Raw genomic sequence first — 17,585 nt, 5'->3', positions numbered from 1 at the left:
TGTATTTGAGGAGTGTAGGTGAATGTAACGGATGCTTGTGTATCTTGATGTTTGTGTTGTATGATGATGATAATAGCGATATTATTAGACACCAGTGATGAAATTGAGCAACTGGAAGTAGATAATAAATAATTTGCCTTTTGACGTAAGTAATCAGACTATAATTGTATGAATCTTTAAATATTAATGTCTTTTTAATATCCTTATCTTGAAAATATTGTAGTGATGGAACTTTGTAATCTGTAAACACAAAGAGCATAAATTGAGATAAACTTTACAATAGCCATAATCAATTACAGTCATACAACGTTGGATTCATCTTAGGATACTTTTGTTACACCATGGTACTGTACGTACACAGCGAAATTGCAAGATTAATATTTCCTAGATGTTTTCACAGTCAGTTAAAGAGTGAACGACGGTTGCATTTCATTGTAGATTTGTGACATTGAGAAACGTATCACAGCCATCACTAGTCAATCATGCCATTACATTATGTTACGCAATTCATATATTCAGCGCTATTGCTGCACCTCGTAAAAGAATTTTTCGCTAATCAGTCTTTATGAACAAAATTTAAACGTTTTAAATGCTAATAGTGGCGATAATTTCTCGCGGAAAACTAGACATTAATTGGGACAACGTGTTACATTTATTTTATGCCTTCCACGTCTCTGAATCATTCATAAGACTAATCCTCTGCTTCATTTTTCCTGCTGAGATTCGAGGGTTGGGTTGCAAGAGCAGATCGTCCTAGGAAAACGGTAGTCTGTTCAACTCTATTCCTTTAACCCGAATGCTGCAGAGCTTCGAAACTTACTGCTGCTAAGTAATAGGTACAGACTACTGTAGCGTAGTCATGGGGGAAAATATAACAGTAGTCTGTTTAGAAACCATGATCATAAAAGTCTGAACGACTTACGAGAGATTTTGAGTCACGCAATATTTTCCTGTTATTCTTGTGGGAGTCATGCACCACGCTTTTCAAACGCTCTGCTTAGGATGACGATTCCTGCCTACAACAGGTGGAGCTATGCACTTTCTGTTTTGTATGCAGTTCAGCTCCTAGAATAGAGAACAAACATGAGCCTTCAATGAGCAGATAAACAGAAAAAATTCCGGGCGTTACATTCACGAACCAGTTCTAAAAGGAAGTCAATTAATAATGAAAAAAACTAGGGACGAAATAAGATTAATGGAAGTTATCAAAAACAGGAAAAAGCTCTTCGTTGGGACATATGTTGCACAGGGTTGTCTACAACAAAGAATTATAAAAAAAAGCGGAAAGAATGAGAGGAGGAGGTGAGAAGAGGATTGGAGTGATGGACGAAGGACGAAATTAGAAATGGATGAACATACAAGCAGTGAAGGAAGACGTTCATAACAGGTCACAATCTAGAGCCTCTAACTGAGACCTGTCATAAGACAAATACACTAAAGAAGAAGAGACAAGAAGCCCGATTGAGAGGTGTTCGCAGCTGTAATAAAACTTTACATTATTACGCTCTGCATTAATTAAAAATAACTTGTAATAAACAATTAATAAAATGTTTACCAAAGGGGAAGAGGGTCATTAAGATGTTCATCACTGGGAATGCTAAATTTCTATTAAGGAAGACCGCCTGTGATGTTATACCCACTGTAAATTAGTAGGTTTATAAGTACGAAACCGGAATATGGTTGCAATAATTACACTATGTATTTTGGGACTGATGAACAATATTTTATTCAAAATAATCTCCATTGCTATTTATACATTTCTCTTACATTTCCGGCGAGCAATGAACGCCACGCAAAAACAGAAAATAAAAAACAGTTCTTCTTTTGAAGCTAACCAGTCAGAGAGACATTTTCGTACATTTTCATAGGAATTAAAACATTGCTCAGCGACAGCGTGTCCCAGTGATGGAAATGGATGATAATGGGACATAGACATATCTAGAGAATAAGGCGCATGCCATAGTATTTCAAAACTGAACACCTCGATCGTTTCCCTTACCTGTTTTGTCGTGTTTTTCTGTTTTTTGTGTCATTATCATGGAGCAATATGAATTTGTGTTGCCTTTTTCCATATACCGTTCGTTTTCCATATAATGCTCGATTTAAATAGATCGTTTTCTATTGGTAACGAACAGTGTTAACGGTTTCACCAGCTTTTAGCTGCTCACAATAGATGACATCCTTCTGATCCCACCATACACAGAGCATAGTCTTCTTTCCAAAGCAACTTGGTCTTGCAGTGAATGTCGATCGTTCGCCTGGGCTCACCCATGATTTACGACGCTTGGGATTCTCAAAACATATCCATTTTTCATGACCTGTCACTATTCGATGGAGAAATGACTTTATTTTGTATCTGGTGAGCGAAATTTCACAAGTGGCCTTTAGATTTCCTTGCTGTCTTTCATTCAGGTCATTCGGATCCCATTTTCTCACTTTCTGCCTTTTCCATAGCTTTCAGCCGAAAAGAAACGGCTTTCTGCTCACATTCAGTTGTCCCTCGAGTTCCTGTTGAGCTTGAGCATCATCTTCATCCTATAAGGTCTGCAATTCATTGTTTTCGAACTTTTTCGGTGGTTTCCCGCGCTTCTCGTTTCTCGCATCAAAATCGCCACATTTTAATTTTTTTTAAAAACTGTGTTTTCCCAAAAGCATGTTTGCAAAAACCATCGACAAACATTCTATGTGATTCGGCAGCAGTTTTCTTCAAATGATAACAGAAAACCAGTGCTGCCTTCAAATTGTAACTCGTAGGCACAAAACTCGACATGTTTACGGGTTTGAAACTGATACCGATGTATGGAACTCGGGTTAATGTGTGCTGGGATTCGTCGTCAGCCGTTACAGGAAGCATATGGCGCTGCAGTGGTTCACGCACCCTAGAGTGACGGCAAGCACCATCTATAGGGAAATTCCGGTTTCATAGTTTTACAACTTGTAAATGCTAAGTGCGACGGATTACTGTAGCATGGTGGAATGATGTAGACAGACATTGTATATAGAAATACAGCGAACACAATATCACTTGAGTCTCGCGAAGCGTTGCATTGGTCACCGTCAGTTGTAGGGGTGGAAATTAAACAAACTAATGCCGAAGGATCTGGAATGAAAACTGATTATCAGAAATCATCCACGCAAATGCCCAGATGTCTGGGCACTCGACCTTTGCAGCGGTAGATAGAAACCACAAGTCTCATCTTTAGATCCAGACCACAAGCTACAGAGAACTCTGTCTACGTATTGCCCGCTAGTCGACAAAGTTATGTCACTGCAGCGGTGTAACTGTGATTTGTAGCATCCCTTAGTAGTGAGGATCGGCTATATCCCTACCATTACGCAGATTGTTTTGCAAATAGACTCCTTTCTTTCTCTGGCAGACCGAGATTTTCATGTTCTAGATGTTTCACGCCATTCTTCACACATATTTGTTATTTACTCGAATAACTTTGCCGATGACATAAATATTCTCCCAGAAACGAAAAGGAGTTGAAAGGTAAGCTAAATGCATCGATAGAAGTAACACAATGGTAGATGAATACAGTCGAGTTGGATCAGGTGACACTGACAGAATTACTTTAGTGAATGAGACACTAAACATAGTACCTGGTTTAGCTATTTGACTAAAAAGAAAAATTATTGACGATGTCCATAATAATGAGGATAAAAGTGTAGGCTGGGAATATCAGGAAAACTGTTTCCGAAAAATAACTGTGTTAGCACCTAAAATAAATTTAAATGTAAACAAAGTCTTTTCTGGAAGTATCTTCCTGGACTGCAGCCTTAGGTGGAAGTGAAACATGGACGATAAGCAATGCAGACAAAGAGGAGAATAAAAGCTGTTCAAATGTGGCACTACTGAAGAAAGCCGAATTTTACACTGACAGACTTAAAAACAAATGAAGAGGCACTGCATCGAATTTGAGAGAAAAGAGTTTTATAGCACAACTTGACTACAGGGATAATTCATGGACAGAATGAGATTTTCACTCTGTAGCGGAGTGTGCGCTGATATGAAACTTCCTGGCAGATAAAAAACTGTGTGCCGGACCGAGACTCGAACTCAGGACCTTTGACTTTTGCGGGCAAGTGCTCTACCATCTTTTTTTAATTTTTTTACTTTTATTATTTTTTATTTTTTCCCTGCCAACTTTATTTAATTTTCTGTTTTTATGTTTTTATTTTTTTATTTTTTATTTATTTTTTTCTTTCTTCCAATGTCAGGCTTACCACCTTTGCTGACATACATTTTGTTGTACTACCGCATAAATAGTGTCTACAATGTCCATATGTTGACAAATAAGGGCGAATTAGAAAATTAATTAATTAAGGAAATGAATAAAATTGAAAACGCCCAAATGAAAGACATGAAGACATAGCGGATAGTACAAATGCAAAAGAAACATGCTTCTGTAGCAATGAAATGAAATTCGTGTCGGTGGCGACACCTGCTCCGACCCGACGTTCGATAGAGCAAGAGAGCCATCTATCGACTCGTTCTCCAGACGCTGGTGTAAGACTGGGTCGTCTTCTCGAAATTAACTAAGGGTCCGTAAGTGTGATCGATGTCTATCTCGGCTTCTTCGTCTATCTCATCTCTCACCCCTCACACCCCATCTGACCGGCGGGTCGGTAAATGTAAGTCGCAAGTAATTAGCGAAGTCTTGCCCATATTTCTTATGCTGTGGCAGCTTCGTGTGTCCATCCAGGAGAAAATGCCAAAAATCAATTTTGTCCTTTTCCGATTCGTTATACACGTAGCCCACCACAATTCCCCGTATCCATGTCACTGCACTGGTTTTTTGGACCGGAAAATAAGATTCTTGGGGAAAAAAAGTTTGTCTGATGAAATTGTGTGAGGGGCGGAGCGTAACAGGAACGCCAACATCTATTGTGCCAAGTGCCACACTGGAGCCGTCCCACTACATGCTAAACGATGTTCATCAGTGTCCACTGTTGCGCAGCCTAAACATAGTGGAGTGTCTGCCAAATGAATCGCGTGCCGTCGTTGATTCGTTGCGAACTTCCTATTTACCACCACATACCATGTTGAGCGTACCGACGTTGGGAGGTAAACGTGCCGTATAACGCGCCATATCTGTCACCAGTTCTTCTCTGGGTACTTCTTATCCAGGGTATTCCTGGGGCACCGGCGCAGTAAGATTTGGTATACATCTCGCGTCATCGGTAGTCGTGTTGTTGGGAAGGAATCTCTGACATAGCTAAGCTCCAAAAAGAAATACCTGATATGTGACAGCATCGGTGAAATATGGCCCACATTGACTGGGGGCAGCATTGAAGTGGGCGCTAGTACATCGGCCAACGCACCCGAGATATGGCGAAATTACCGCGCCACTGTCGGAAAATCGTAATGACGAATAACGCCCGTGCCTTTTCATATACGTTCACTAGACCAAGTCCACCCTCTCCAGGTGGTAGCGTAAGCGTTGTGTATTGGATCTTAAACAGGTGCCCCACACTCACGTAGGTTCCGAAAGTTGCTTGTATCCGTTATGCGATTGTGCGCGTTAAAGGCAGGACATGCGCTACGTGGGTGAGTCTCGGTGCTAGGTATACGTTAACATGGGTCACCCTCTGAATCATATCCAACGCTCTTAATTTCTGTAACTGCACCATTGTCCGCATCAGCTTCAATATGCGTCGGTAGTTATCCGCTGCTGTCCGCTGCACATCCGTGTGGAACGTAATACCTAGGCATTTTATGGTCTTAACCAACATGAGCGGACTTTCCTCCCCGATTGTAACCCTCGACCGACATTCATGCAGCGTGATTTTTGGAGATTAAGCACGCTTTCCGCCGCCATCCCGTATCGCTGTATCCATGCTAACGCCGTACGTGCTTCGTCGCCTGTCCTTGCCACCAGCATCACATCGTCAGCATAAGCGCGGCAATGAAAGGTCAGGTGTGGCAACGGCACTCCCTCCAACCGTCTTCGGAGACCATACAGACAGGGTTCCAAAGCCATTGCATACATAAATATCGAAAGGGGGCAACCTTGACGAACTGACCTTCAAATAACAATATAGTCAATACCCCACCCATTCACCGAGACCTTTGATCGCACGCCGTGTAACAGTCGTGTGATCACTAGAATGAAGGCCTGTGGGATTCCCAATCTGCCCATCACCGCATGCAAAAAGGTATGATCCACTCTGTCGAACGCATGATCGAAGTTAATAGCGACGAGTGCCTCATGCACCCGGCATGCCGCTGCTAATTCGATGATATCTCGGTAGTCACCGAGCGCGTTACCGCCGAGGCAAGTTTGATCTATGAGGAGTCTATCAGAAAGTGAAGACCGCAGGCGAGCCCCAAGGATGCGCGCGAAAATCTTATAGCCGCAGTTCAAGAGAGTGAGTGGCCTATAATCTCCTGGCCTTCTGCCACCGCGTGGTTTGGGTATTGGGATGATGATACCCTCCGTGGATTCGGCAGGTATCTCAGTCTGGGGTAACAGGAGTTCGTTGTACATCTGAATCCAGGTCCGTCCCATGAGGTATGCAAAGGCGCGGTAAAATTCAATAGGGAAGCCGCCCTGTCCTGGGGACTTGTTCGGAGCCCCCCCCCCCCCCCCCCCACTGGTAATTGCATCTGTCAGCTCGTCCTCTGTTATCGCTGAGATGAAAGTGTCTTCATCCAGTGGTGGTCCTCTATCTGGCATTTCCGAGATGACATCATGTAGTGTGTCGTGGTTCACTTGTACAGGTCCATATAAATGGCCGAAATAGTCGATAAACACATGCGCAATATCACGCTGGTCCACAACTTGCTGGCCAGTTTCAGAGATTAGTTTCCTGATCAATGTCCTGCGTCGTCGTTGGCATTCACGTACTACGTGGTGCATGGAGGGGGTTTCGGCAGCAACTGTGTCAGCCAATCTCGCCCGGACCATTATGCCTTCCATTCTTAGTCTTGTCTCCTGTAATAATTTGGCTTTTATCCTGTCCATGGCCGTGTGCCTTTCCGGCGATGGTTGTTGGGTCATCAGCTTCCTCAGGGCTGTAAAATAAAAATCAGCCGTCGTGCGGTTCCACTGCGATTTGTCCTGCCCGTATCGTGTCAACGTTCTCCGTAACGTTGGTTTTGCGCATTTGATAAACCACTGGAGAACCGTCCTCCAGTCCTATTCCTTCCCTGGTGAGAGTCGCCACACCGCATCCACTTTCATCGTGCACTGGATAATGTGCCTCGTAGCCGTAGAACTCTGGCGGGGATGTGAAACGTACTTCTTGTAGGAGTACAATATCCACGTCTGCAGCGCGTAACACATCTTTCAGCATTTGAATTTTAAGCGGCGTCCGAATGCCATTAATGTTCATCGTTGCAATGCGGTACGCCTGGCGTGTGTTCATCAGTTGTAGGGCGGTGTCATTAAGCGTCCATCTGCACCCCCGGCGCTCCTCACCACACTAAGTTGTTCAACATTTCCCGACCCCTCCCGGCCTCTGGCCAGGACTATCCTCAATCGTCGCGTTCGTATCTTCATTCTGTTCCTGTTGGTCCATTTCTTGTGCCCAGTCCCCCAGCATATTTCCGGAACTGGTCGAAGGATGGGAGGCAACGTCGTCACCGCTCTGATGTTGGACAGTTGTCATCCCCACTTCTGCCTCCCGGTCACCAGAAGGAGAGTTCAAGTTATCGTCGCTGTGTAATTCCTGCATCATCATCTCGGTATCTGTTGAATCCACTGGTCTCAGGCCGATCTGTCGTTGTCGTCCACTGTCCCCTCGGAACTATGGCTATCGTCAGCAGAAGTCAGTCGACGCTTCTCTTCGGCGAACGCTGTTTCCGTTTCCTTGGTTCCGCATCGGCTGTTTGGGTTGTATATCCTCCGTTCTTGGTCCTGGCCTATCACTCTCTCGGTGGAGGCACTGGCAGCCACCACGGATGAGCCTGGAGCGGCCGTCAGCTGCACCTCTTGTGTGGTGTCCTGTGTCTGCTGTGGTGGAACCGGTGGTCGGAGTTCCAGTCCGTTGGTGTCCCTGTTCTCTATAGGGGGCAGCTGCTGGTGTCCATCGGAAATCTCCCTCACGTCGCCTGTCGGGGCTTCCACAAAGGTCAACGGTAAGACAGTCATCTGTTGTGGCGCCAGAACGTCATCCCGTGGGGTTTGCACTAAACGTCGCTGGAGGCACTCCGAGCGGACGTGACCTTACCCGCACCCCGAGCAAGTGCGAGGTTGCCCATCATAAATCATAATCGCTCGACAACCTCCTACGTACAAATAAGAGGGGACGTGCTTTCGAAGTTCTATCCGTATTTGTCTCACCCCATTTAAAACGGGGTACGTGGTAAAACTCGTCCATTTTTCGGCCACATGGGCTAGAACTGTACCGCATGTTCGAAAGGCGTCGGTAACAAGTTCAGACGGGACCTGATACGGAAGTTCGAAGACTCGTATTGTGCGGATCCCCATTCCCGCGTGATCGACCGTAACCGCACCAACATTCCCGTCGGCATGACAGAAACGATACCCGTTCGGTGATCGTTGTAGAAGTCTTTCGCAAGCAGCCTCGACCGAGAGAGGTGGCGCAGTGGTAAGACACTGGACTCGCATTCGGGAGAACGACGGTTCAATCCCGCGTCCGGCCATCCTGATTTAGGTTCTCCGTGATTTCCCTAAATCACTCCAGGCAAATGCCGAGATGGTTCCTCTGAAAGGGCACGGCCGACTTCCTTCCCCATACTAATCTAATCCGATGAGACCGATGACCACGCTGTCTGGTCTCCTTCCCCAAACAACCAACCAAGCAGCCTCATCAACAAGCTTGACATAGACGACGCTTGAAACGACCGATAAATTGATTCCCACGATTTCCTGTGGATCGATTTTTACCTCTTCTCTTAAGAAACATTCAATCTCGTGTGTATAGTCGTTCGCAAAACTGAACTTCAAAGAAGTTTTTCTGTACGGGTGTTCCATCTCGTTCTAAATTCACAACACCGCACACGCGAAGCTGCTCCGGCGTAAACAAACAGGTGCGCGCACCACAGCGCGGCCGGCAGGCAACACGGTCCGCACAGTGTCACTGCCGAAGGCAGACTGCGTCCATCTGAGCCACCCAAGCACGACTCACGAACTGTCCTCAGAGCTTCAATTCTGCCAGTACCTCGTCTCCTACCCTCCAAACTTCACAGAAGCACTTGCCTGCGAAAGGCAAAGGTCCCGAGCTCGAGTCCCGGCCCGTCAGACAGTTTTAATCTGCCAGGAAGTTTCATATCAGCGCACACTCCGCTGCAGAGTGAAAATATCAATCTAGAAACATTCCCCCGGTCTGTGGCTAACCCATGTCTCCACAATATCGTTTCTTCCAGGAGTGCTAGTTCTGCAAGGTTTGCAGAAGAGCTTCTGTGAAATTTGGAAGGTAGGAGACGGGGTACTGGCAGAATTGAAGCTGTGAGGGCAGTTCGTGAGTCGTGCTTGGGTAGCTCAGATGGTAGAGAACTTGCCTGCAAAAGGCAAAGGTCCCGAGTTCGAGTCCCGGTCCGGCCATAGCTTTAATCTGCCAGGAAGGGATAATTCGCGGTAGGAAACACTGTTAGGTGGGTGTAAAATGGTAGAGGGAGACCAAGGAAATGTAGACTATAGTTGTTATGCAAAGGTAAAGAAACTCGCAAGTGACAGACAGCAGCGTCAGATCATTTACGTTACTTCTAAGATAGCAATTGGGCCACCGGCAGCTTTTCCTGCCCAGTCCGCACAAGTGCAGAGGCCAGGTATGCTAGTCATTGGGAGCTCCAACGTTAACCGGGTAATGGTGCCCTTTAGGGAAACAGCAGGCAGCGCGGGAAAGAATGCGTGTGTTCACTACGTGTGATTATCGGGGGCATGTTGTCCGTGACGGAAGAAAGTTCTGCCGGTGGCTATCGAGCGTACTGCATGCAACCGGTTGTAAATACTGGCACCAGGCGCCACGAATGACAACTGACCCTTGGGTTTTGAGGCTATCCTCGGTTGTATTCGATGGACGGCTGATCTGGCGAAGGCAGCTAGCACGTGGAGTGCATGCTAAGCTGACTATTCGTAACATCGTACCTAGGGCTTATTGCTCTCCTCTGGTTTGTACTAGACTGGAAATTCTAAACCAAAGGCTCAGACGATTCTGCGACGGTATCTGATGCGAATTTCTCAAGCTCCACTATCAATCCGTCCCTGCTCCGACCCTCCCCCCCCCCCCTCCACCCTTCTCCGCCCTCGGCATCACAGACGTATTGTCTACCAAATTCAAAGATACGTCACAGTGTTCTCAGAAATGCTTGTCCTCGCAGGTTGGTTGGTTGAATTTGGGGAAGGAGACCAGACAGCGTGGTCATCGGTCTCATCGGATTAGAGAAGTATGGGGAAGGAAGTCAGCCGTGCCCTTTCAGAGGAACCATCCCGGCATTTGCCTGGAGTGATTTAGGGAAATCACGGAAAACCTAAATCAGGATGGCCGGACGCGGGATTGAACCGTCGTCCTCCCGAATGCGAGTCCAGTGTCTAACCACTGAGCCACCTCGCTCGGTCCTCGCAGGTCAAATACAAAAATACGATATTAGTAAACTGCAAGAGCATGCAAGGCAAGGTCCAGTATAAGTATCGCTTAATATAGATTGTAATGCCCAACAGAAGTAGGAATATAAAGTTACTTGAGACCGGAAGTGAATAGCAACGCAATCCCAAGTTGAGGTCGGAATGTTTATCGCAAGGATACGTGTGTCACCAATGATGGCGTATTTATTGCAGTGAAGAGTTCGATAATATCTAGCGATGTCATTATGAATTACGAATGTGAATTAATCTGGGTTAGTTTGAGAATCAGAGATGGTAATCGGATGTCTGTATAGACCGCTTGGTTCAGGAGCTGTTGTCACAGAGCGCTTCAGAGAGAACTTGCAGAATATCGTTAGTAATTTTCCTAGCGTAACGTTTTAGTAGTGGGTGACTTCAATAGCCTGTGTAGGTCGGGAGAGTTATACGGTCAAAACTGGTGCCAGACAGAAGAATTCGTGTGACATTAGTGTGAACATCTTGTCCGAAAATTACTTTTGACAGATAATTATAGAACCAACTCGCGAAATTAGCGTCTTAGACCTCCTAGCAACAAGCAGACCTGAACTTAATGAATCAATTAACGTAGAGGAAGGTATCAGTGATCATAAGGCAGCTATGACAGGATATTAGAAGGAATGTTAAGAATCGTAGGAAAATATGTTTGCTTAGCAAGAGTGACAGGATACAAACCACAAAGCACATGAGTTCTCAACATCAAATATTCAGCGCTGTTGACGTTGATGTGGAACACAAATGGAAAAAATTCAAAAGCATCGGCTCAGGCTTCAAGAAGAATATAATAACTCCAACCCCAAGGAAAGCAGGTGTTGACAGATGTGAAAATTACCGAACTATCAGTTTAATACGTCACAGCTGCAAAATACTAACGCGAATTCTTTACAGACGAATGAAAAAACTGGTAGAAGCAGACCTCGGGGAAGATCAGTTTGGTTTCCGTAGAACTATTGGACACGTGAGGCAATACTGACCTTACGACTTATCTTAGAAGAAAGATTAAGAAAAGGCAAACCTACGTTTCTAGCATTTGTAGACTTAGAGAAAGCTTTTGACAATGTTGACTGGAATACTCTCTTTCAAATTCTAAAGGTGGCAGGGGTGAAATACAGGGAGCGAAAGGCTATTTACAGTTTGTACAGAAACCAGATGTCAGTCATAAGAGTCGAGGGGCATGAAAGGGAAGCTATGGATGGGAAGGGAATAAGACAGGTTTGTAGCCTCTCCCCAATGTTCTTCAATCTGTATATTGAGCAAGCAGTAAAGGAAAAAAAAAGAAAATTTCGGAGTAGGTATTAAAATCCATGGAGAAGAAATAAAATCTTTGAGGTTCGCCGATGACATTGTAATTCTGTCAGAGACAGCAAAGGACTTGGAAGAGCAGTTAAACGGAATGGACAGTGTCTTGAAAGGAGGATATAAGATGAGCATCAACAAAAGCAAGGATAATGGGATGTAGTTGAATGAAGCTGGGAGATGCTGAGGGAATTAGATTAGGAAATGAGACACTTAAAATAGTAAAGGAGGTTTACTATTTGGGGAGCAAAATAACTGATAATGGTCGAAGTAGAGAAGATATAAAATGTAGACTGTCAATTGCAAGGAAAGCGTTTCTGAAGAAGAGATATTTGTTAACATCGAGTATAAATATAAGTGTCAGGAAGTCATTTCTGAAAGTATTTGTATGGAGTGTAGCAATGTGTGGAAGTGATACATGGACAATAAATAGTTTGGACAGGAAGAGAATATAAGCTTTCGAAATGTGGTGCTTCAGAAGAATACTGAAGATTAGATGGGTAGATCACGTAACTAATGATGAAGTATTGAATAGAATTGGGGAGGAGTATGTGGCAAAACTTTACAAAAAGAAGGGGCCAGTTAGTAGGACATGTTCTGAGGTATCAAGGGATCAGAAATTTAGCATTGGAAGGAGCGTGAAAGGTGAAAATCGTACAGGGAGACCAAGAGATGAATACACTAAGCAGATTCAGAAGGATGCAGGTTGCAGTAGGTACTGGTAGCTGAAAAAACTTGCACATAATAGGGTAGCATGGAGAGCTGCATCAAACCAGTCTCAGGACTGAAGACCACAACAACAACAACATCACAGATTGAATAGAACTGAAAACCTAGCAGGCAAACAAAAGCTGAATGAAGCTAAAATGAGAATAAGGAGAACTATGAGAGAGACGCTCAATGACATTATTTTGTCAACCGAATTGACTAACAACTGTGATACATTTTGGTCTCACGGAAAACCGGTAAGCATCTCAGTATCATCTATTCAGTCTCACTTAGTGACCATACTGACACCGAATGCGAAGATAGCAAAGCTAAGGCCGAAATACTGAATGTATTATTCCGAAACGCTTTCATTGCGGAAGATCGTAATAGGGTGCCTCTTTTCAATCATGAACATGGAAATTGCAAATACTGAGAAAACCAACTCCGATCGCTTTGTAGTGGAAAGGAATCAGGACCGGATGAGTTGGCTGCAAGAATCTACAAAGATTACGCGGAATAACTCGCTCCTTTGAAGGAGCAGTTTATCGTAAGTAGCTGGAGCAACGAAGGATACGTAGCGAATGGAAAACGCGCAGGACAGACGCACATAATGTAGGCCTACATCGCTGACTTCACTCTGTTGTAGAATTACGTAACATGCTTTATGCACAAGAATTATGATGATTATGGAGATCGAAAATCTCCTTCATAAAAATGAACTTGGTTTCTGTAAACAGAGATCTTGCCAAACTCAGCTTGCTCTGTTCCTCCATGAAGTCTATAGCGCTGGCCGGCCGGAGTGGCCATGCGGTTCTAGGCGCTACAGTCTGGAGCCGAGCTACCGCTACGGTCGCAGGTTCGAATCCTGCCTCGGGCATGTATGTGTGTGATGTCCTTAGGTTAGTTAGGTTTAATTAGTTCTAAGTTCTAGGCGACTGATGACCTCAGAAGTTAAATCTCATAGTGCTCAGTGCCATTTGATCCATTTTCTATAGCGCTGCAAGCAACAGTGCTCAGATTAATGCTATGTTCGTTGGCTTCAGGAATGCTTTTGCCACCGATGCGCACTATCGTTTAGTGAAAATTATATGAGCTAACGAAGCATAGGACTAGATTTCCGACTGAATTGAAGACTTCCCCGCAGACAGAACTCAACACGTCGGTCATAGCGGAACAAAATCGATAGTTACAAAGATAGTTTTTGGAATACCTCAAGGAAGTGTCATACGACCGCTACTGTTTTCAGTTTATACGTACGATCTAGTAGTAAAAATGATTCAAATGGCTCTATGCACTATGGGACTTAACTTCAGAGGTCTTGAGTCCCCTAGACTTAGAACTACTTAAACATAACTAATCTAATAACATCACACACATCCATGCCCGAGGCAGGATTCGAACCTGCGACTGTAGCAGCAGCGCGGTTCCGAACGGAAGCGCCTAGAACCGCACGGCCCCAGTGGCCGGCGATCTATTAGAAAGTGTCCGAAGCTCTTTAAGGCTATTCGCTGATGATGCGGCTATCTGTAAGAAGGTGCAACACCAGAATAGAGTATCGATTTGCAGAATGACCTACGGAGGACTGATGAATGGTACAGACCCTATCACTTGATCGTGCGCGTAAACAAATGTAACATATCGCGCGTACACAGGAAAAAAAAATCCACTATTTGTACAACTATACTATAGATGAAATATTGCTGGAAACCTTAACCAACGTAAAATACGTACGAGTAACTATCCTGAGCTACCGTAAGTAGAATGAACACTTGAAAGAAACAGTAGCAAAACCAGATGCCAGACTTAAATTCAAAGCAAGAATATTAAGGATATGTAACTGATCAACTAAAAACGACCGATACTTGAGTAATATTCACCAGTCTGGGACGTTTAGCAGTTAGGGATGGTAGAAGAAATAGAGAAGATCCAACAAATAGCAGTACGTTTCGTCACACGCTCGTTTTGTCAGCGTGAGAGCCTTACAGAAACCCTCAACAAAGTCTAATGGCAGACGCTACGAGGGAGATGATGTGCGTCACGGAGAGATTTAGTATTGAAACTGCGAGAGAGAATCTTCCGGGAAGGGTCGGACAACATAGTACTTCCTGTCACACACAGCTTGCGAACTAATCGCGACGAGAAATTCGAGAAATTGGAGCTAATACAGTAGCTAATCGACAATGATTCCTCCCATGCGTCATTCGCAAGAGGAACAGGGAAGAAGAAACCAGTCAGTGGTGCCAATGTATCCTCCGACACACACCGTCACATCGCTTACGGCGTATTGATGTAGATGTAAATTTTTCGAACTGATGACCACAACAACATAGCAATGAAATCATGTGGCGTCGTTTAGACCAGTGTTGCTGATATATCGAACACTCGGACATTATTTGCAACATGAGACTCCATTTGTCTTCGGATCCTCTCACACACAAAGATCCATTAATATAATTGCGTAGGCTTCCGCGGCCAGATTCAGTCGACATAAAAGTTTTCTGGGTATGGTACCACGTCATAATGTTAAAAAAAAGAACTACTCCTGCTTGCTCCTGGAGAAAAACCAACATATCGGCCACGGATGCAGTCTATTAGACCCCGAAGAAGGCCTATACAACCGTGGCCGAAACATTGGTTTTTCTCCAGTAGCAAGCAGCAGTAGTTCCTTTGTACATTATGACGCGGTACCACATCCAGAAAACTTTTATGTCGAAAGATCTGTTACTGTCAGGTGTACAACAAATAACTGAGGAAGATTAGTACAAATTTGGCACAAGCGAGGAGTTAGTGCTGGGCACCATCAAACTGGTAATAAAACTGACGACTCTAATCAAAAAACTGCTGTATCTACTTTTCATGGATATTGTGAATCGCAGGGAAGATAAGCCAAAGAACAGCAAATTTTTTTTTCAGTGGCTGTTAAAAGAACAACTTGATTTGAGAAATTTTGTATGGTTGAAGTTATCCATCTGAAACAGTATATATTATTTTAATAAGGTGTAATCAAGAATTCTCCACAATGTACTCCCCCAGGAACTAGACACATTTCTAGAGAGACGCTTCTCTTGCAATTCTGCTGCGGAAACTGTACCCCAAAACACTTCGCGGTTGTAACGTCCCTTGAAGCTTGATGCTACAGCTTTAGTATTAACTGGAGTTCCCGATAAAATAGCATTTACCGGCGGTTTTTAATTTACTTAAAGCTTCGATTCACAAATTTATAATGAAACTATTTACGTTAGCTAAAACTTATCATGCAGGAACTCTAAAATGTATGTTACCAAGAAACGTTAATTATCGTATTTCTGTTGCAGCTGGTGAACGCTTCATACTCATACTACGCACTACTGGGCAGCGTGCAGAGCCGTTGAAGGGAACACATTGGTTATAAACCCACAGGCAATAGCGGAAGCACACAGAATTGATGAACCCATATAATGCCAGTCTATATGGACAATAGCGGGTAAATAAAAAAAGTAGGCAGAACTAAAATATCTCTGACCTCTATTAATAGCCCTGTCACACTCAGTACTCAATTAATTGTTAACGTTGTTTAACGCACTCCTTTTCTGTAAGCACGTAATAAAGAGGTCATTAAAAAGAAAGCGTATTTTTTTCAGTTAAGGCTTTGAACAATTTTTCTTACATGATTCATAGAGAAGCACAGTAACGTATAACAAACGTAAGAGAGGATTCACAATGACAACCTACAAATATGGCTAAAATAAATTAAAGATTTCACCACAGAGCATTATGTTTATAAGAGTCTCTAATGTAAAATTTTTGCCATTGACATACCTGGTTATATATCTGGTAATACATTTTAAGAATCTCTGAGGGCTGAACAAACATTTATATAATCTTAAAATAAACATGGCCCTGATAATCGATGACCGACTAATAAACGAAATTATGCTAAATGCTAGAGTCACAGGAACATAAGTTGTAATTGATTTTTTATTATGTCGTTGGAGGAAGTATAAATCAGATTTTTCATTTTATGCAAACACCACACCATGCTGACATGAAATAACAAAAATTTGAACATTAACTAAAGTACGCAATAACTGACATCTGACATATAGTGCACTTATTCATTAATGTAATATTATTAGACGCTTTATCTGCTGCGAAGAAACCAAAATTCTTTGTCCGACTTCGTACCTCTCTTCGTGTCTCCAGCCCCTGAGCTAGTTTTCTTCATCGCGGAAACTTCAGGCTTCCGTAAGGTATCTATAATGTGTTCTGTTTGAGGCCCCTTTACGTGTCATTTCCAGATCACAAAAGTGATTTCTAGCCTCTAGGAACAACTGTTTGAGACCTCAGATTTATTCCACAGAATACTCATGTTAGAAAGGTGTGTATAGTGTTTACACCTTCGTCCCCTAATTAATTCCTTTAGATTTTGCTGTCCATGCAGAACCCCTATTTTGTCTGTATCCGTCATTCACAAAATAGAACCTTTGCACATTTTGTCTCCCTCTAAAACTTCTACTTTCCTTAGCGCTGCCGTACCCACGTCATCTTGTCCGAAGGTAGCCGTCTCGAATCCTGACGGCGAAAAACAGAAACTTATCACCTTCATCTGGCCGGTAATATGAGGAGAGAGGCAGAGATAAAACTATTGTCGGCATAGCTCGCATCACTGTGTTGATCTAATTTTGTAAGGTCTCCACAGTGTCTCCTAGTAAAAGAACATACAATATTGTTAGCGGTTATCGTCTGTCGGGTGGAACATTACGTTTGGAGGACCGCTTTGAGCAGGAGCAGGCCCTGTGCCAATATCTCAATTCATCCTCTTTCTTCTTCATCCATCGTCAACAACACATGCACGACACTAAACACGCAGTCATCTACACGGGGCATGTAAAGTCAAGACACATTTCACGAAAGTCTCGAAAGCCTGAGGCTGTCCGGCGTTGTTTTGGAATTTCGAAATGTAATCCGGAGGGCAGTTTTTTCAGTCTGTTCTTTCACGAACTATATGTGTTCTACTACAGCTTCTGCGTTTCA

General features: G+C 43.7%; 1 protein-coding gene across 1 annotated transcript in view; it reads left to right on the top strand.

The window, feature by feature from the left end:
- The window catches only part of LOC126285215 (odorant receptor Or2-like), a 78,829-nt gene extending 62,886 nt beyond the window's left edge, over positions 1 to 15,943 (top strand). The window contains exon 5 of the mRNA XM_049984518.1: positions 15,887 to 15,943. Coding sequence (XP_049840475.1) covers positions 15,887 to 15,943 — 57 coding nt within the window. The remainder of the gene's footprint in view (positions 1 to 15,886) is intronic.
- Positions 15,944 to 17,585: the final 1,642 nt, after the last annotated feature.

Source organism: Schistocerca gregaria, chromosome 8 (assembly GCF_023897955.1).
Source record: "Schistocerca gregaria isolate iqSchGreg1 chromosome 8, iqSchGreg1.2, whole genome shotgun sequence".
Lineage (NCBI taxonomy): Eukaryota > Metazoa > Arthropoda > Insecta > Orthoptera > Acrididae > Schistocerca > Schistocerca gregaria.
This window is presented reverse-complemented; position numbering and strand designations above follow the sequence as displayed.